The sequence below is a fragment of the Mastacembelus armatus genome, chromosome 20 (assembly GCF_900324485.2).
Source record: "Mastacembelus armatus chromosome 20, fMasArm1.2, whole genome shotgun sequence".
Classification (NCBI taxonomy): Eukaryota; Metazoa; Chordata; class Actinopteri; order Synbranchiformes; family Mastacembelidae; genus Mastacembelus; species Mastacembelus armatus.
In genome coordinates this window covers 4,815,263-4,834,916 of record NC_046652.1, presented here as the reverse complement: position 1 = coordinate 4,834,916, position 19,654 = coordinate 4,815,263, and the positions used below count along the sequence as shown (strand labels likewise).

The window sequence follows — 19,654 nt, the reverse complement described above, 5'->3', positions numbered from 1 at the left end:
TTTTTTTTAAATATGCGACATTTCCGCTAGTCTACAATTGAATCCTTTATTCTGACTGATTAGTGAAATTAGCATGAATAAACAGAATCATACGTGATACGCTGAGCCGCCTTTTTATAATGGCAACACAAATTTCCACTCAGATTCATGGTGCTAGGAGAATTGGTAAAAGTTAGATAGAAAGGAGTTATGTGTACAGTTGAGCAAAGTGAAACAAAGATTAAAAGATTTCTATCATCTTTGCGAAAATGCAATAGAATTTATAGGGGATTATATCTTTAAAAGAAAATATTAACAAAAATGGAAGCTCTATGTAAAGACCAGTTACCATGACTGTGCCCCCGTTAATTATGATCTATCACAGATAATTTCAGCCTAATTATAAAATTCTTGACCCAGCTTCCCATCTTTCAAGGCCTTGTTTAGAAAAAAAAAAAAAAAACTGTAATAAGAAAAAATACAACAGCCAACAGTCTTCCTTCCATTTCAGAAATGGGCCGTAACACCCATAATTGCCCTCTGTACCTGTCCACTGCAGTGTGAGTGTCTGCGAGTGTTTTTTCCTCACCCACCCTCTCTCCTGGGTAATTTGTTGTATAAATACGGTCTACTTACAGCTGACGGGCCCTTTCGGCTGTGGCGCTGAAAATGCAATTACAGGCAGCAAACATCTCCATTGTTATCACTGAAGGGTGCGACGCTCATTTTGGTCCCTTCTGCAATGGGGGCCGTTATTGATCGGTATCAGCTTTGAGGAGGGGATTACTAATGAAGCCATCTGAAAGGCTTTTGTGCTTGGTAAAGAGTTTGTACACGCATATGTGTGAGTGTGTGCATGTTTGTAAATGGATGTGTCTATTAGAGACAGACAGATAATATATGTTAGTTAATGTAGGCACCACTTTGTTGTTTTTGTGGGTCATGACTCCTTATGCTGTTGTATTGTAGTCCTCTGCTGCCTCTGGTGGTAGCTCTGATTATATCAGCCAACAATCTTGCCCCTTTTTCTCTGTGGTTTCAAGATTATCAGTATGTCCTGAGAGATAAATCCTGAGTGGGGCATGCTGGTTAATTGGTGTCTTGTAAAAAGCTACTTCTAGCAATATGTTTTCCTTATCATTGTTGAATTAAGGTGTGACACTGACTTTAATGTTGTTTTCTACATCATCAAATAAATGAATACAATTACAATTAGAATATGTTTATTATAATTAATAATAATAATTACCAAATTCAATAAGGTAAAAAATTATTCTAATAATAATAATTTGACTCTACTGTAGAATGATAAACATTATTTTTATTTTTGCATAATTATGCATACTTTCATACATATGCTACATTAGGTTTTTACAAATAGTACCACATACACAGTAACTTTTGTCATTACTGTCTAAATGTGTCGTTTGTCGTAACCATTGCACCTACAGAGTAATAACAATTTGATGAAAATATTTAATAAAAATAAAAAAAATACATGCTCAATTTTGTGTGCTGATGTAAAAAGTGAAGAGTTGCATATTGGTGCCTTGTAAAACCATTTGTCAGGCACAGTGTTTTCAGAAGAGTATACACCAATATTATTTGCACAAATTATATTAAAGCAGAGCTAATAATGTAGCAGAAATAATTGAAGGGTTGGAAATGAAACCTCATCTGTTCCATTATTTCCAGTTGTGGTTTGTCAGAGCACTTATCCTATCCACTACTCCTTCAACACATTCAGGTGTCACTGTTGATTGCTCACTAATACCAAACAGACAAACCAGATAATTAGATCAAGATGCTTAGAAAAAGTCAATGCTCGTAGCGTCGTGGGTCAAGACAGCTTAGAAACAGGCTGCTGTAGAGACTATAAAGAAGAAAACTCATGCCTTGGTATATGAAAATGTTCAGACAAAGAAGTGAGTCTTTCAGAAAAAATAAGTTTGAATTAGAGACAAACAACAGTTACAAACATCTTAAGTTACAAACAACACGGATCCAAACAGAGCAGGATTTGTTTGGATTTGCTGACCCAAATACAGTTAGCTGTAAATGGTAAGAACAGTGACAGACAACACAAAACCACAAGTCTAAATCTACTGAGATTAATTTGCCCGTTTCACTTTCGATGTGATCAGCTCACTTGTCAGCTCAGCTTGGAAACATAACTGTTAACTTAGGAAAAAGTGACACAAAAATTCATATTTTCAAGCTCATCTTCCTGGTTTGAACACTTGGGGTCAGTGTTGGCCAGGTATCCTTTCTGCTCTGAATTATTCCAGTCATGATTCTCTTTGATAACGTTTTTAGCACTTCAATAGCCACAAACTATTGGGTATGCTTAGTGGCCTACACATAAGAGCCTTTGTTAATATGTGATTTTGGCTGTCCTGTGTGGCCTCAGACTGCCTCACCAGGTCCAGGTTTCTGTATTAAGATATTGTAATGGTTAGTTTCAGTCCCTTTGTTTGAAGGTTTGTGACTCACAATACAAAAAGCAACCATGGGGACCCACAACTTTGTCTCTAAACTTTATTAACAAAAAATCTTCTCCATGGTTGGCTTCCTTGATTTTCCTGAAAATGGGTGGGTTACCTTAGAAAAACTGCAAATTTAGAATAGTGAATTATGAATTGTGGTTACAAAATCATTTCTCTCCTCTTTCCTTCTCCCACACACCAAAAGCAACACCTGTCTGCAGGTGCAGGTTTAAGGCTGATTGAGAGGGAGGAGAGATCCAAGACAATTTGTAGTTGGCCTTTTTTAATTCATTCAATTGTAATCAACTTTAATCAAGCCCTTTCACAGTTTTACCTACAAAAATAAATTTTACCAATAGAAATATTTTTAACCAATTATCTTTTGCAACAAATGGTTAAAATAACTTATGTCACCAGCTTTTAAATTTAAACCAAATTATATTTTAATACACAAATTCATCAATTTACGGTATTTATTCTTCTTATCGCATCCTATTCCTTCTGCTCCAACAGATATAAAGCAAAATCATGTGGACCTCCTCTCCTTGACTGCATAGAGGCAAAAACAGCTTGAGGCCAAATCTTCTCTTAACAATGTTTTCACACACAGCTGTATTACAAATTGCCAAACAAGAGAAAGTACACATTGGACACCATCTTTTCCTCCCCACTCTAAGGCAGCGATTTACGTTTATGGCCTGAATAATTTAACTTGACTATTTTAAGTAGCCATTATTGTGTCATGAGGAACAGAATTACTCAGTAGGCCCTCATTACTGCTTGATTTAACTCTATTATGTCTTTCTCCTCTTTGCAGATAACCAGGTCCTGCAGTTTGGGAAATTAGTGAGCACCTCCAATACCTATGAGCCTGTTGCCCCTGGAAACCCAAGAAAGTTTGTAACTGTGGCAACTGACCAGCCATTACTTTGGAGCATGGGCATACATAAAAACTGGGAATAACAGAAGAGATTATTCTTCTGTAACTATACTTCACTGTTATTCAGCTATGGCTAGACTTGAATCTAAGTAATATTTCATATGCTCATTTTTATTAAAACACTCTGATTTTGCAAATAATTGCAAACATGAAACATCACAATACACACAGTACATTTTACTCTAATATTTGAGCAGGTATACACTTTGTATTACACTTCACACTATGTGCCTTTGACATGAGTGTTTCTAGTCCACTTTTACCTTTTACAATAAATTACATATAAAGGAAAATACAATATTTATGTATTTTGTTAAATCTGCTACTGCTCTTTAGGTGTCTAATGTATAAACATGACAAATCAGCCTCTGAATTTCCATTTGTTTTTTAATTTTTTTACACATAAACATACAAATGCTGTGCTATCAATATAAAATGCCATCCCTTCACACACATCACAGCAGTCCCAAAAACACGTTGCACCACTCTTTCCTGCCCCTGGGTATTGAAGTTCCTGCTTGTTCTTGACCAGTAATTAACCACCACTAGAAGAAAAAAAACAAAAAAACAAGGAAGGTAGCATTAGTAAAAAGTTTCATATCATCATATTAAACTGTTCTGTTTAAATGACCAAACAGACATAAACTGCTGTTTATCATTGCCACTACCAAACTTTAAATGATTGTGTTCATCAGTAACACGCCAAAAAAACAAAAGTGAGTGCTACTAGTGGCCACTCTTAACACTAAAATGCAATAAGCAATGTATCATTGTATTAATGCCTATTAGGGTGAATAAATCCTCAGATTAGCTAATGCTATTCATCAAGAGAAAAGATCCCACTCAGAAGAAAAAAGGTACTAAAGTTAATTATACATTGAGAAATTACCAGACACAAGTTTGGTGTGTAAAGCATTAGTGCTAATGCTTCTGTTTGCAGATAATGGTGTTGGTATTTTTTCCATTACCTATAAAATCTAAGGTATTTAAACAGGACATATAATTGATAGTAGACTCCCTTGCAGCTCTGCATGAATAAGTAGTATTTAAAAAGCTATAGGGTCCACTGACATTAGACTACAAATAAATAGAGAAAGACATGGTATAAAACATACAGGGGCAGTGGTGATAATAGCTGAATGAATTCCTGCATACCTCTTATTCACACAGTTATTACAGACAACAATATGATGAGGAATGGGGTTGGTCATCAATCACAAACAGATTCTCTCTGATAAGTGATCAAAGGTTTAGATAGGACAAATCAAATCAGCAGCCACCTTCTTACTCTCCCCCTGATTATTTAACAGTAACTGACTTTTTATTAGGTGATGGCTGTTACTGCTACTTACACAATGATATTGTTGATGGGGATGTGAATGAGTTTGACAAAGAAACCAATGAATCCCATGATGGCAAACCCGATCGCCGTGGCCATTGCAATCTTCTGAAACTCTGGAGGAGACAGACACATTAAAACCATGATATAACAGAAACAAGCTCGGGTTAAGAAGAAAAGTGTCCGCCGTGCTGATTCATCACAACATGCTGGATGTATAGTAACAACAGGGCAACAAAGACCCACCTTTCCTGTCGGGTTTTGTGCATCTCTTTACGAGTCGTATGGAGTCTTTGACAAACTGCCGGCTGGGCTCAACAAACTGCATCACCTGATCCATGATTTTCTGCTAGAGGGAAAGAGGAAACAACATAAGAGTCAAAGCTTGAGGTGTCCACGTTGACTCCAGCGGCGGAGTAACGTTATCAGGATTAACACGCAATCATCCACATCTTTTGCATCAAATATCAACAAGCACATTGAAAGAACCGTGTCCTGATGGTTAGAAACCATCACCGTGTTAGTTAGCTACTTATATTAGCTAAAGAAATGCTAACTTATGCGTTGACTTGAAATCCCAGTGCTAAGATATGGTTAAATCCTCCTCGTTGGCCGAACAAAACAATCAGCTCGGCGTAACGTTACGTCCAAGATCCAACCATCAACAAATCAAACACTAATTCATGTGAGAGATTTCTCTAAAACCTTAAATTACCTGTTTCAGAGGCCGCTACTGATCTGAAGGGCCACTTGTCTCTGAGAGTCTTGTTACTGGAGGAACGCTGACGTGGATGTTACACGCGCATGCGCAAGATCACAACTTTTTCCCCCGCTGTCGAGAGGGAGGGGTGACGCTCAGGGGCACTACTACGTCACACTGCCACCTACAGGCTGGGAGGGGTTTGCACAGAAGACATGCATCCCGGCACCAGCGGTGCTTCCGCAGGGGCGACTGTCGCATCTGAGTTTTAGGGTGCCCAGTCCCTAAGGAGAAGGTGGCATTTATACACAGCCTTATTACTCTTTGTCACTCTCCTGCACTGGTGGAAAGTAATGAAGTAAAAATACTTTGTTACTTAAGTAAAAAATACTTCATTACTGTAGATTTTTCGAGTATCTGTACTTTACTTGAGTATTTATTTTTCTGAGGAATATTTACTTTTACTCCCTACATTTGAACACAAATATCTGTACTTTATACTCCTTACATTATTACAACAGGGCCGTTGCTTTTTCAACCTCCGCGGATGACGTGAGTAAGTGTACAGGTTCTGATAGAGAGAAAACTTGCAGGGCGACATGGAGGAAGAAAGGGATCCAGTGAGTATTGCCGAGTCCGATGACGATGTAGCAGATTCGGAAAAGCAAGACATTCCCCATCCAAAGATCCAGTTTTAAAGAACTATTGTTGATGAACTGCGTTGTGTTTTGTTCCCTGTCACTGTGTCACTGTGTGACAGTGTGTGAAATTAAATGACTGTGCAGGTTGTTGTTTTTATTTTAGTTTTTTTACTTTTTGACTTAAGTACATTTCAGACCCTGTACTTTCTTACTTTTACTTGAGTAAATGAGTTGAGTCAGTACTTCTACTTTTACCAGTCTTTTTTCACATAAGTATCTGTACTTCTACTTAAGAATAGAATATGAGTACTTTTGCCACCTCTCCTGAGAGTGTCTACTCTAAATTAAGGGTTGGGTGTGACATAGCAAAGGACTGAAATAAGAGTTTAACAAAACATCCAGCAGGGGGTTGTAGACACTTCAAAATGGAAATGAAGGAGCCTTTGCTGTATAGAGTTGTTGACTCAGGATATCTTATTTTGAAGGGTATAACTAATATGTTTTTAGTATGGAATCTTCTTCTTCTTAGTATGGAATAAGGTAATACTTCAACAGAAGTAGTTGTGCCTAACGTTTACTGCAAAGAGGTACCTTCCCAAAGCATGACCATACTAGCTCGCACACGTGTGTTGTCTCTGATTTAAACAGGCCCCTACAAAATGATTAATATGCTGTATGGTTCATTAGACCCACTTTACCTTTACACTGTTACATTTACTGAAATCTTTAGGATCAGAATCAGCTTTATGCTGGAAACACAAGGAACTTGATAATGATAATTGAATGCCTAATTCCACTGACCATCACACTGTTCACAGAGTGACTGAGGAAGTGGTTGTCCTTCACCACAGTGTCATCTGCTACCCAAACACCCCAGAAGATCTAGAGGCCATATTCTCTCATGAGTTTTCATGGCTGGCAAGACACAGGGCTTTCATGAAAGCAGCTGGAGTAATCGACAGCTGCCATGTCTGCATCAAAGCACCAGCAAAACAATTTAGGTAGCAAAATACTCTGTAATGTAATTTGAACTATGCAGTGGACAGATTCCAGCATTTGTACAGAGGTGAAGACACTATTAGTGATTAGTGATTCTGGACACAGCTGAGCTGTAATCTTTGAATGCAGTCCTCAGTCAATATGGCTGCCCCTTTCACCAGTCAGGCAAAAGGTGTGATTCTGTTAAAAAATAATCAGACTTCAATTATTTGCAGTTTGGTTAAAAGAAATAAGAAGAAATATTTAATGACTTATAATCTGTTTTTTAAAAACAGAGAATATTTCTGGAAACAGGATGGTTGATGAAATATTGTTTGGTGACTGTGATTACAGACCTATATCACAGTTACACACACAGTTCAGGGGAGGCACTGGTCACTTGCTGACACTTTTAGCCACTCCTCTGGCTCATGCCACATTCCTGTTAGTCTTTAATATCCCTCGTGATTTAGATTAGGACAGTTTCTAACTAGCATGCTGGTATTTTTTTGTATATGTTTGTTTGGGAATAGGTGACATTCAGATACAGTATTTCCATCTTCAGAGGCTTTGCTGACACATTATGATTACAAGCATATGAAACCATATTGTCTTGCAGGCGTGTCGTGTTGTGTGTGTTGTGTGGTTCGTCTGCAGACTGGCGGCAGACTAGCTGTGGTTTGGCACACCTGGGAACCGGCTAGACTTTGAACGGTTCACTGGCTGCTGCATTCCGGTGCTGGTCGGGTACCTTTCTGTTTTGACCGGTGTTTGTTGCTATTTCCTGACTTAGCGCTCGTTGGCCTACCGGTTAGCTTAGCTAGCTAGTTAGCTTAGCTAACATGGCCTCTCCCTCTCTCTCTCTTTCTTGCTCGGTGTGCCACATGTTTAGTTATTCCTCTGCCTCCTTTAGCGATAATGATACCTGTATTAAGTGTAAGGTTCTGTTAGCCTTGGAGGCGAGGATCACTGATTTGGAAGCGCGGCTCCGCACCTTCGAACAAAAGCCAGCTAGCCTAGCCCCGTTAGCTGGTGTGGAGCCACCGAGCTCAGGGTCTGTTAGCGGTCCAAGGGCAGCTCCGGAGCAGCCCGGAGAATTAGCCTGGGTGACGGTCCGACGGAAACATACTCCTAAGCAGAAGCCCACGGCTCATCACCTGCCTGTTCACGTTTCTAATAGATTTTCCCCGCTCAGCGACACACCCGCTGAGAAACCGACTCTGATAATTGGCGATTCCATAGTCAGGAACGTGAAGCTAGAGACACCAGCGACCATAGTCAAATGTTTCCTGGGGCCAGAGCGGGCGACATCGAGTCAAATCTGAAGCTGCTGGCTAAGGCTAATCGGAAATATGGGAAAATTGTTATTCACGTCGGCAGCAATGACACCCGATTACGCCAATCGGAGGTCACTAAAATTAATGTTGAGTCGGTGTGTAACTTTGCTAAATTAATGTCGGACTCCGTAGTTTTCTCTGGACCCCTCCCCAATCTGACCAGCGATGACATGTTTAGCCGCATGTCATCGTTCCGTCGCTGGCTGTCTAGGTGGTGTCCAGCAAACGATGTGGGCTTCATAGACAATTGGGCCACTTTCTGGGGAAAACCCGGTCTGATAGCGAGAGATGCCATCCATCCCATTTTGAATGGTGCAGCTCTCATCTCTAGGAATTTGGCCGAGTTTCTTAGCCGACCTAAAGCCTGACAATCCAGGGTGGGGACCGGGATGCAGAGACTCAGTCTAAAACGCTTCTCTGCAGTTTCCTTAGAGCCGCCGCCCCCTTCAAACCACATAGAGACTGTGTCTGCCCCTCGAACATATAAATCAAACAAATCAGAAGTTAACAGAAGAGGAGTTATTCATAAAAACTTAATAAAAATTAAGACCACTCCTCTTATTGAACAGAAAAACAGAACTGTCAAATGTGGATTATTAAATATTAGGTCCCTTTCTTCTAAATCTCTGTTAGTAAATGATTTGATAACTGATCACCAAATTGACCTACTTTATCTTACTGAAACCTGGTTACAGCAGGATGAATATGTCAGTCTGAATGAATCAACCCCCCTCAGTCATAAAAATGATCATGTTCCTCGAAGCACAGGTTGAGGTGGAGGAGTAGCTGCAATCTTCCAGTCAAACTTATTATTAAACTTTCATCCTCAGAACAGTTATAACTCATTTGAGAGCCTCACTCTTAGTCTCTCACATACAAACTGGAAAACACAAAAACCAGTTCTACTTGTCATTTTGTACCGTCCACCTGTTCCTTACTCAGAGTTTTTAACTGAATTCCCTGACTTCCTGTCTGATTTAGTGCTTAGATCAGATAAAGTCATTATAGTGGGAGATTTTAACATTCATGTAGATGTTGAAAATAACAGCCTCAGCATTGCATTTAATTCTATATTAGATTCAATTGGTTTCATTCAAAACGTTAATAAACCCACCCACTGTTTTAATCACACCCTTGATCTTGTTCTGACCTATGGCATCGAAATTGAACATCTAATAATTTTTCCCCCAAATCCTGTTTTGTCAGATCATTCTTTAATAACTTTCGAATTTAAAATGATGGATCATGCAGCGTCTGGAAGAAAATTCCACTACAGCAGATGTTTATCCGACAACGCTGTTAATAAATTTAAGAAAATGATTCCATCTTTATTTGCATCTATGCCAAGTATAAACATAGTGGAGGGCAGCTGCCTTAATCCTACTCCCTACCAAATTGATCATGTTGTTGACAGCGCTGTAACCTCACTGCGTGAAACGCTTGATTCTGTAGCCCCTCTGAAAAAGAAGTTAGTGATTCAGAGAAGACTAGCCCCATGGTATAATTTACATATTCGTACCTTAAAGCAGGCATCACGAAGGCTGGAAAGGAAGTGGCGTTCCACAAACTTAGAGGAAATTTTTCTAGCCTGGAAAAACAGTCTACTAACATATAAAAAAGCTCTCCGTAAAGCCAGAACTGCATACTATTCATCACTAATAGAGGAAAATAAGAACAATCCCAGGTTTCTTTTCAGCACTGTAGCCAGGCTGACAAAAAGTCACAGCTCTGTTGAGCCCAGTGTTCCCTTAGCTCTCAGCAGTGATGAATTTATGAGTTTCTTTACAAATAAAATCACAACTATTAGAGATAAAATTCAGCAGATGCTTCCTATACCTGCAATAAATGAATCTTCTACTACAGTAGCTCTTGAATCATCTGTAGGACCTCAGTTATGTTTAGACTGCTTCTCTCCTATAGATCTCTCTGAATTTACATCAGTAGTTGCTTCATCGAAATCATCAACGTGTCTCTTGGACCCCATCCCGACTAGACTGCTTAAAGGCACCCTGCCATTAATGAACTCATCTTTATTGGACTTGGTAAATTTATCTCTAGTATCAGGCTACGTACCACAGGCCTTTAAGACTGCAGTAATCAAACCTTTACTCAAAAAGCCTAGTCTTGATCCAGGTGTCCTGGCTAATTATAGACCAATATCCAACCTGCCATTTATTTCTAAAATCCTAGAAAAAGCTGTTGCTAAGCAGCTATCAGACCACTTACACAGGAATGAACTATTTGAAGATTTCCAATCAGGATTTAGAGCACATCATAGTACAGAAACAGCACTGTTGAAAGTTAACAACGATCTTCTCTTAGCCTCAGATAATGGACTTGTTTCGATACTTGTCCTCCTAGACCTTAGTGCAGCATTCGACACCATTGACCACAACATCTTATTACAGAGACTGGAGCATGTGATTGGTATCAGAGGAACAGCGTTAAAGTGGTTCCAATCCTATTTATCGGACAGATTCCAGTTTGTTCATGTCCATGATGAACCTTCCACACGAACAAAAGTTAGTTATGGAGTTCCACAAGGTTCTGTGCTAGGACCGATTCTGTTCACCCTGTACATGCTTCCTTTAGGATATATCATTAGGAAGCACTCTATTAATTACCACTGCTATGCGGATGACACTCAGTTATATCTATCTATTAAACCTGTTAACACAAACCAGTTAACCAGACTTCAAGCCTGTCTAACTGACATAAAGGCTTGGATGACCAGTAACTTTTTACTTTTAAACTCGGAGAAAACAGAAGTCATTATATTTGGGCCTAAAAATCTCAGAAATAACTTTTCTAAAATTATAGCTACTCTAGATGGCATAGCCCTGGCCTCCAGCACTACTGTAAAAAACCTTGGAGTTATTTTTGACCAGGACATGTCCTTTAACTCACACATAAAACAAATTTCTAGAACTGCATTCTTTCACCTGCGCAACATTTCCAAAATTAGGAACATCCTGTCTCAAAATGATGCAGAAAAACTAGTCTATGCGTTTGTTTCCTCAAGGCTAGATTACTGTAACTCATTACTATCTGGATGTCCTAATATCTTAATAAAAAGCCTCCAATTAATCCAGAATGCCACAGCCAGAGTCCTGACAGGAACTAGCAAGAGAGATCATATTTCTCCTATATTGGCTTCTCTTCATTGGCTCCCTGTAAAATATAGAATAGAATTTAAAATCCTTCTTCTCACATACAAATCCCTTCATAATCAAGCTCCTTCATACCTTAAAGACCTCATAGTACCATATTATCCCAATAGACCACTTCGCTCTCAGAGTGCAGGCCTACTTGTGGTTCCCAGAGTTCTCAAAAGCAGAATGGGAGGCAGAGCCTTTAGCTATCAAGCTCCTCTCCTGTGGAACCAGCTCTCAGACTGGGTTCAGGAGGCAGACACTCTCTGTACTTTTAAGGCTAGACTTAAAACCTTCCTCTTTGACAAAGCATATAGTTAGGGCTGGCTTCAGGCAACCCTGAACCATCCCTTAGTTAGTTATGCTGCTATAGGCCTAGACTGCCCGAGGACCATCGGTGCACTGAGCTCCCCTACCCTAACCCCCCCTCTTCTCTCCCACCTCATGTATATTCCACCATTGAATGTTACTAACCTTGTGCTCTCTCTCTACCCTAGTTTGTGCTCTCTCCCTCCCTCTCTCTCTCTCTCTCTCTCTCTGTACCTTCTGCAGGTGTCCCTGGTCCTGGAGCTGTTTATCGCTGATGTGCAGTTACTGGCCCCACCAACTTGCAGTGTCTATTTGTTGTTTATTGTTGCTGTTCTTTTCTCTCTGCTCTATCCACTCACCCCAACCGGTCGAGGCAGATGGCCGCCCAAACTGGAGGTTTTTTTTTCTTCCGTTAAAGGGAGTTTTTTCCTCTCCACTGTCGCCAAGTGCTTGCTCATAAGGGAATTGTTGGGTTTTTAGTTTTAGTTTTTGTAAAGTGCCTTGAGATGATTTGTATTGTGATTTGGCGCTATACAAATAAAAATTGAATTGAAATTGAATTGAATATTGTGATTACAGTTTTTCACATTAATGCTAATAAAAAAAGAAAGGCAAAACTGCAGGTTATATCAGATGAGTTTTATTATAATTTTAGACAAGTGGTTCAGGTTTTATTGATCATTAAACATATGGTATTTTCTGATACTTCATGTACTACCAAAAGCAGGACTGGCCTCACAATACTTTGTGTATGCCTGGATGTATAGTATCAGTGAGAAAACCTAATCCCACTGCAACAGTAAACCAAGAATGTTGAAGTTTTTAAGGCATATGTAAGAGAGACAATAATTAATTTTCATCCAAAGCAAAACAAAATGAACTGCTTCACCAGACAAAGCAGCATGTTCACTAAAGATCCAAAATCTTCTTTCCCTTTGGGCTTACTCCCATACAGGTTTGCCACAGCAGATCAATTGATCCATATTGTGGATTAGGCAGAAGTCTTATGCCAGATGCCCTTCCTAACACAATCTCGGTGTCTGAGGATAGCTGCCCCTGGTCTTTCAAGTTGGTCCCCCATCCAAGTACTAACCAGGCATTGCCCTGCTTAGCATCCAAAAATAGACACTATTACAAATTCACACTCCAGTGCTGGTCTCTGGATAACACATCTGTTCCAATAAAATACGACTCAGAAAAATATGTGAGGTCCAATTAAATATGACTAGTCTGAAAAATACAACTGGTCTCAGAAAAATATGACTGGTCCAATTAAATAGGACTGGACCAAATAAATACATCTGTTCCAATAGAATTCGACTAGTCTCAGAAAAATACATCCGGTCCAATTAAATATGACTGGAAACTAAAAAATAGGACTGGCCCCATAAAATACGACTGATCTAATTAAATATGATTGGTCCAATAAAATACGACTGACCTCAGAAAAATAGCATAGTATTTGGTATTTTTCTGAGGCCAGTCGTATTTTGTTGGTCCAGTCATATTTTTCACAGTCCAATCGTATTTATTTTATTTTTAATTTCACAGAAAGCTATTTGAAATTAAATGCTAACTAACAGTGTTACATAAAACAAATAAAAACAACTTGACTAAAACACTAGATTCATTTATAAAAAAGAAGTGATCCAAAGACATTTAAGCTGTATTATACTATGAATCACACAGTACATTTTTTCAGTAACAGTAGCAGTAACATTAAGCCCTTTTTAAAAGTGCTTTGTGCTGTTGAAGACTTAACTCATAATGTCTTTCTTTGCACAGTTAATTTTCTGCTATTCATTGCCAGGTAATGTTGAGCATGCTGCAGCTGAGCTCCCAGACCTTCTGGGCCAAGTCATCATTAGAAGCAGTTCTTGAGCAACTTGCCTGTGCACAGTCACTGAACAGACATAGGGATAGGAAAAGGACATTATATATACAATGAATGCTGCACTTGTGTGTGTTAATAAACAAGAAAGTGGTTAATTCTCAACTACATACATTAATAGTTTTATTAGTCATCACATAGAGATGCACTGTGAATTGTTGGTTGGCTGAAATGTGTATGCATTTAATCATATTTTTTGTCCACACTTTTCGTTCCTCCATTGACCCAGAAATTGTTCCAATCAATGCAAGGTCCCATACACCTATTACCTGAAATATAGGGACTCTTATTATCTGAGCAAGGAATAGTTTCCACTTTTTAAAAACATTTATTTAACAGATATTTCACATTAACTTTTGTCATATTGGAGGGCATCAACACACTGCTGCCCTAGCAGTCTGCAGACTGACAGCTGTTCCAGCTGTGTTATAATGTGAAATGGGCATCACTTCACATGGCAGTTTGGGGGAAAGGATGCCTCCTTTCTCTAAAAGTAGTCTCTAAAAGGTTTCCTTCTCTTTTGCTTACATCTCTTCCTTGTGTCTTACCTGCGAGAGAATAAGGTCTAAGAAAATGAAGAGACATTTTTTGATAAGGAGAAACATCCTGTGTGTACCTGAAATACCCTCCAGTCTGACTTTCCAGGCCTGGCTCCACAGCACAGTAGATGGTGGTCTGTGCCCCCTCCACTGTTGTCTTGGTAAAAATCCTGAAGATCTTCACTGCCATCTGAATACACTGGTGCTGGTGCCTCCACAGGTCAGACTGCACCACCCCGGGATGCAGAGAGAACACACTTACACCTGTACCTGCAACATGTATACAGACACCTATATAGCACGCACAGTTGTAACAGTACATTAAAACAGCTGCATTAGCCATGGTATTTGGATCTTGTTTTCAATTAGTTCTTCCTTATTATCGACCAATCAGCTGTTTGATTGAGGTAAAATCCATTATGTGTTTTCACAGCTACACCCTAAAACTACTAAACTGAAGGGATATCATATTAGTAATTTCTATCAGTTCTTGGCCATTAAGCAAGAGGAAGAACAGTGGGCTGAGACAACAAAAGGCTCATTTCTAATGAAAATCTGATTAATATACAATTATTTACTTCCACAGAATGAGAAGTGAATACAAATTTGTTCTTATATAAAAGCATATTTGCATTTGTACATGCCGATAGCTACACAGTTGTTAATATGTCTATATCATGTCTACAGCACAGACATGTGAATTAAATTTACACTCCAATCAAAGCTATCCTTTGCTATGTACTCTTGTTTATACCTTAATACCTTCAAAATATGACAATCTTAACTTACCTTGCAATAGCCTGGCTAGTGACCGTGCAAACAGGACATTAGCCAATTTGCTTTGTCCATACGCCTTAATGGGATCATAATTTCTGTCACTGTTTATGTCATTAAGTCGCATCCCAGTCCAGGTGTGAGCTACCGAAGCCACAACAACAATACGGGCTGGAGACGAATGCTTAATGAGGTCCAACAGCAGGTAAGTCAAGAGGAAGTGACCTGAGAAAAGTCACAATACGCTCACATTAAAGATCTGTGTCATGTTACCTAACAAACAATACACCACTCTGTTATCTCTGTTAACAATTTAATAATTGTTCATCCTTGTTTTCCGTCTGTGTTTTTATGTCTTATTTTAATTTATTTTATTTGATTTAAATTTACTTTATGTTAAATGTCTTTGTTTTTAGATGCTCTTTCCAATGCTTATAATGTAATTATATGCCTTATAAAGCATTTTGAATTGCGTAGTGTATGAATGGTGCTATACAAATAAATTTGCCTTGCCTTGCCTTGCCTTATCAATTTATGCACCTTGGGATGTCTGAAAATCCATCCTGTGATATAATTAGAGTGCCAATAAAAACACAGTTTTTAAAATATATTATGGAGTATTCAGCTCAAAATCAGTACATTTACTGATAATTTTAGCAAAGAAGAAGCAGAGAAGAAAGTATGCTTTTAGTAGCAAATGCTTTCATTGGCATATTTGTTTGGCTTTCTATAATCTCAAATTTGAGGTAACATGCAATAGTTTATTATTAACTTTGGAAGCTGCTGCTCATTTATTTCTTATGGAGATTTAATAGCATACACAATACTACTGCTGAGTCTTTTTGCATTACAACTCAGGTGCTTGAGTCACACAAGGTTGTTTTTTTAGTATAGCCATGTATTCTGGTTTATGTAATGTTAGAGAGTTTTCTGTATCCCACTATATTACTACTACTACTACTACTACTACTCAACCATATCTGCAAACACTGCTTCTTTATATATGACCTTGATATTTCAAATCCAAGTGTAGAGTCCTAATAGCTTTCAGTATTGCTTACCCAAATGATTGACTCCTAACTGCATTTCAAACCCATCAGCAGTCTTGGAGTAAGGGCACATCATCACACCTGCATTGTTTATCAGAATATTCACTTGTTTCTCCTCTGAAAAGCACAAAAAGCACAAGCACATAAAGATAAGGAAGAGTTAGAAAGCATTCCCAGACATACCTTAGCTTTAATAATTGAAATACAGTAAATGGATTGTATAATCCATCCATCCATTATCTATCACTTATCTTTCCATGGCTGTGTAAGGGAAAAAATCTGCACAAGTGAAGATGTTACTGTTTTCTTACCCACCCTTGTTGATGAGTTCAGCAAATGCTCTGATGGATTGGGTGTCAGACAGATCCAGTTTCCTGATGACCACATTCTCATTTCCTGTGTCTTCCAAAATGTCGGCCTGTGCCTCTTCTGCCCTCTCCAGGTCTCTGCATGCCATGACAATGCGTGCACCTGGTAAATAAAAGCAATGAATTAGTAGTTTGTCTGATACTATTGTTACTAAATTATTAACGTGTAATTGACTTTGGTTGCATTTTTTAAACAAATGGTAGCATCCCTTTGTAACAATAACATTCTAGCTTTAAAGGTGAAATGTGCATCTAGTAGTGATATTGAACAATGCAACTTTCTGAGTACCTTTCGCACATCATACCCCTTACATCTCCAGGTGTGAGGTAAGGTACAGTGGCCATCACTTTTAAAACAAAACACAATTCCCTATCTGGAGTCAGTTTGGTTTGTCCATTCTGGGCTACTGTAGAAACATGGTGGCACAACATGGCTGCCCCCTTGAATGGTGACCTGCTCCCTGTGTAAACATGGACAGATGAACAGAAAAGCCCACATTTCTACTAGTAACTGTGTATAGGCTGGCAACATGCGCCTTTTCTTTTCCTTCAGTGCCTGCTGGGTTTAGCTCATGTGAACTCCTGGTTCATATGAGCAAGTAAATAGGGTATTTTCTTTCAGTCAGGGCTCTAAATTTCAATTTTATGTCATAACAAAAGACAAGAGAATAGGTAGCTATTTTACAGTTAATTTGCTAATCTGCAGGCATATAGAACATTATTTATGAAGGAAGTACTTCAATTGCTGTTTGTAGTTTTGATGATAGTTTGTTTTCCACACTCTGATACAGTATCTCATTTATCCACCTCCATAGGTGACACGAACACAAGAATCTCTCTTTCACCTCTGATGCAAATTACAATACATTCTCCTTAAAAGTCCCAGAGAAGGGCTTTGATATATTCACACAAATTCTATTTCACCTGCAGACAACTCCCCCAGTTATGGTAAAAAGAGCCATTCATCAGGAGTGTAACATCTGTATCCTATCATATTGTCTTTCGCTTTCCCTTTCTGCTCCAATTTTTCCCATATTTCCCTGGTAGTGAAAGTGCATTCAGGTAAAGAGCCACTGAGAACGAAGGGTTATATAAGTCAAAGATTAAACAAGCAGATGATTTAACAGTTCATGTATAAATAATACCAGCATGTAATATACACAAAATTCAAATAATTACTGAAGTCAAGCCTGATCTTATTCTTTATATTTAGATTAAATAAAGTCATTCTCCCTCAACAATTATACTTTAAAAACTGACTCAGTGTGATCAGTAGGATGCAGTGCTCCAAGCAACTGCCTTCTCCTCTGGATAATTATGTAATTGTGTCATTAGATTATTATGTAATATAATATAATTTGGTGGAAGGTGAAACCATAATTTGACAGATGTTTTCTTGAAGCAAAGAGTACTGTGTTGTGTTTGATTGTCCTTTGGTACTGAAAAATCATTTTTTTTATTTCTAAAGTTGCTTTCCTCACTTTGAATATTTATTACAATTAGCCTGTAATGTTTACATAATATTTTTAAAAAAACGTGTTAAAATTGTGTCATTTCATTAAAAGGCATGTTTTTGAACATGTGCAAAATCAAAAAGAGGAGGTAGATGACCTGCTGAACCATTCAAGCGTAGTGAGCTAACAAACTGAATCAAATAGGCAGAACCAGTTTTTGTATTATTGTGTTGTGTGAGTCTGTTGGTCTGCTGATCCATATATGCACTACTGGGTAAACCCTCCCATCTCTCTGTTGCCTGTGTGGCACAGAAAGGGATCAGACCTTCACAACACTCCCTGTGTCCTTTTGATGCCTTGTCTGCTTGTCTGTCACGTGAATTAGTGAAATGGTAAAAGAAGCACTCTTTTTGGATCACAGTCTCAAATCTCTTTACCATTTCCTGTTGTCTTAGAATAGGTCAAACGTGTGCTGCAGTAATAAAAATCATTAATACAGCCTGATATGCATGATATAAAACATATGTATATAATCACACTGAATAAGCCAGTAGGATTAAACCTCATTATACAGTGTTAGTCTGGGGACAGAGGACGCAGTTAACGGTCACGCTTTATGGCTTTAAACCATCCAAGCCCTTAATACTTGAGCAGTGGAATGTGTCACAGTCTGAAGGTTTGTGAAAAAATGATCCAACAGTAGAGTCAAAATGGAAAAACAAAATTGCAGCTTCTTTTTAATGTGACTGAGCTAGAAATAGGCAGAATCAGGTGGAGACAGTTCAGTACCTCTTCTTGCCAGGTCTCTGGCTGTTTCTTTGCCAATACCAGTGTTGGCTCCAGTGATGATGACTGTTTTCCCATCCAATCTCTCTTCAGATGACCAATGGTTACAGCACACACTCCTAAAGAAGACACACAACAACAACAACAAAAAAACATAGTAAAAGGATGATAAAAGAGAAAACTATGACTCACAAACAACACACAGTGTGTTGATAAAACTAGTAGTTCTCATTATTTTCCAATCCCCATTGCAACTGTTGTCTATAATCTGTTTGATCTGTTTATATGTATATTCCAGTGTCATTTCTGGAATTTTCCATATAAATAAAAAAATCTGGAAATACTCAAAGAGCAAGATGAATCACTCATGATAATCATGATTCATATCTTCATGTGACTGTAAAACATTTACACTTTTCTGCTACATTTAAGTAGTTGTAATGTTGTTTACTATATACTGTAGATACATATTCCAGGTGATTATATTATTTACAAAACTGCTTTTTATAATGATATGAAAATGTTGTTTTTTTTTTTTTTGCAAGAATGAAAGATAATCTTAATTTCAAACATAGTGTAATATATCCACCTGACCAAAAAACGGTAATCAGTTAGTAAATTAAACAATTTTGCAATGACTCTACATAAATAATTGATAAACAATCGGCCTAATCTTGGTATAATCAGCCTAATCTGGTGTTACAGTGTAGTGTAATCACCTTTAAATTTTTCACATTTCTGTTATTTACGGAGCCAGCCACCTACCCTTTGCCATGTGTGTTGTGTGTGTTTCTTACCTGCAGGACATTTTTCCCCAAGAAAAACGAATTTCCACCTCAGGAACAGTGAGAAGAAATGAACAGTATGCCTCAGTCTATGTAATCAACAGTTCATTAATGGATTTCATGCCTGTCATTTCTCCCCACCATGCT

The 19,654-nt window shown here is 38.3% G+C and overlaps 3 protein-coding genes across 5 annotated transcripts in view; 1 reads left to right on the top strand and 2 right to left on the bottom strand.

Annotated features, from left to right (window-relative positions):
* Positions 1 to 3,778, top strand: part of tpk1 (thiamin pyrophosphokinase 1) — a 50,136-nt gene extending 46,358 nt beyond the window's left edge. For both annotated transcript variants that reach the window (XM_026292461.1, XM_026292460.1), the window contains exon 9: positions 3,283 to 3,778. In XM_026292461.1, the coding sequence (XP_026148246.1) occupies positions 3,283 to 3,428 (146 nt within the window). In that variant the 3' untranslated portion in view covers positions 3,429 to 3,778. The remainder of the gene's footprint in view (positions 1 to 3,282) is intronic.
* Positions 3,775 to 5,583, bottom strand: sec61g (SEC61 translocon subunit gamma). 2 transcript variants are annotated; one of them, XM_026292462.1, is made up of 4 exons: positions 5,460 to 5,583; positions 4,991 to 5,093; positions 4,758 to 4,860; positions 3,775 to 3,950 (listed from the first exon to the last, which is right to left on the bottom strand). In XM_026292462.1, exons 2-4 carry the CDS (start codon positions 5,082 to 5,084, stop codon positions 3,941 to 3,943), a joined length of 207 nt encoding a protein of 68 aa, XP_026148247.1. In that variant the 5' UTR covers positions 5,085 to 5,093; positions 5,460 to 5,583; the 3' UTR covers positions 3,775 to 3,940. The 2 variants fall into 2 exon arrangements, with proteins under 2 accessions (XP_026148247.1, XP_026148248.1); XM_026292463.1 differs by having other exon boundaries at positions 4,991 to 5,090; positions 5,460 to 5,574.
* An 8,078-nt stretch (positions 5,584 to 13,661) lies between these two features.
* On the bottom strand, positions 13,662 to 19,554 carry LOC113121667 (retinol dehydrogenase 12). The gene is made up of 7 exons (XM_026292348.1): positions 19,520 to 19,554; positions 18,726 to 18,841; positions 16,430 to 16,585; positions 16,127 to 16,231; positions 15,081 to 15,290; positions 14,369 to 14,561; positions 13,662 to 13,764 (listed from the first exon to the last, which is right to left on the bottom strand). Exons 1-7 carry the CDS (start codon positions 19,528 to 19,530, stop codon positions 13,662 to 13,664), a joined length of 894 nt encoding a protein of 297 aa, XP_026148133.1. The 5' UTR covers positions 19,531 to 19,554.
* Positions 19,555 to 19,654: the final 100 nt, after the last annotated feature.

Bases quoted from the DNA above. Each gene is read 5' to 3' on its own strand.
- sec61g (XM_026292462.1), bottom strand. From the start codon at position 5,084: ATGGATCAGGTGATGCAGTTTGTTGAGCCCAGCCGGCAGTTTGTCAAA. The intron at 4,861-4,990 runs GTGGGTCTTTGT...TGTCTCCTCCAG, and splicing joins CACAAAACCCGACAGGAAAG to AGTTTCAGAAGATTGCAATG.
- LOC113121667 (XM_026292348.1), bottom strand. The intron at 16,586-18,725 runs GTACTGAACTGT...TTTATTTACCAG, and splicing joins CAGAGACCTGGCAAGAAGAG to GTGCACGCATTGTCATGGCA. The intron at 13,765-14,368 runs GTACACACAGGA...ATGTCTGTTCAG, and splicing joins CAGACTGGAGGGTATTTCAG to TGACTGTGCACAGGCAAGTT.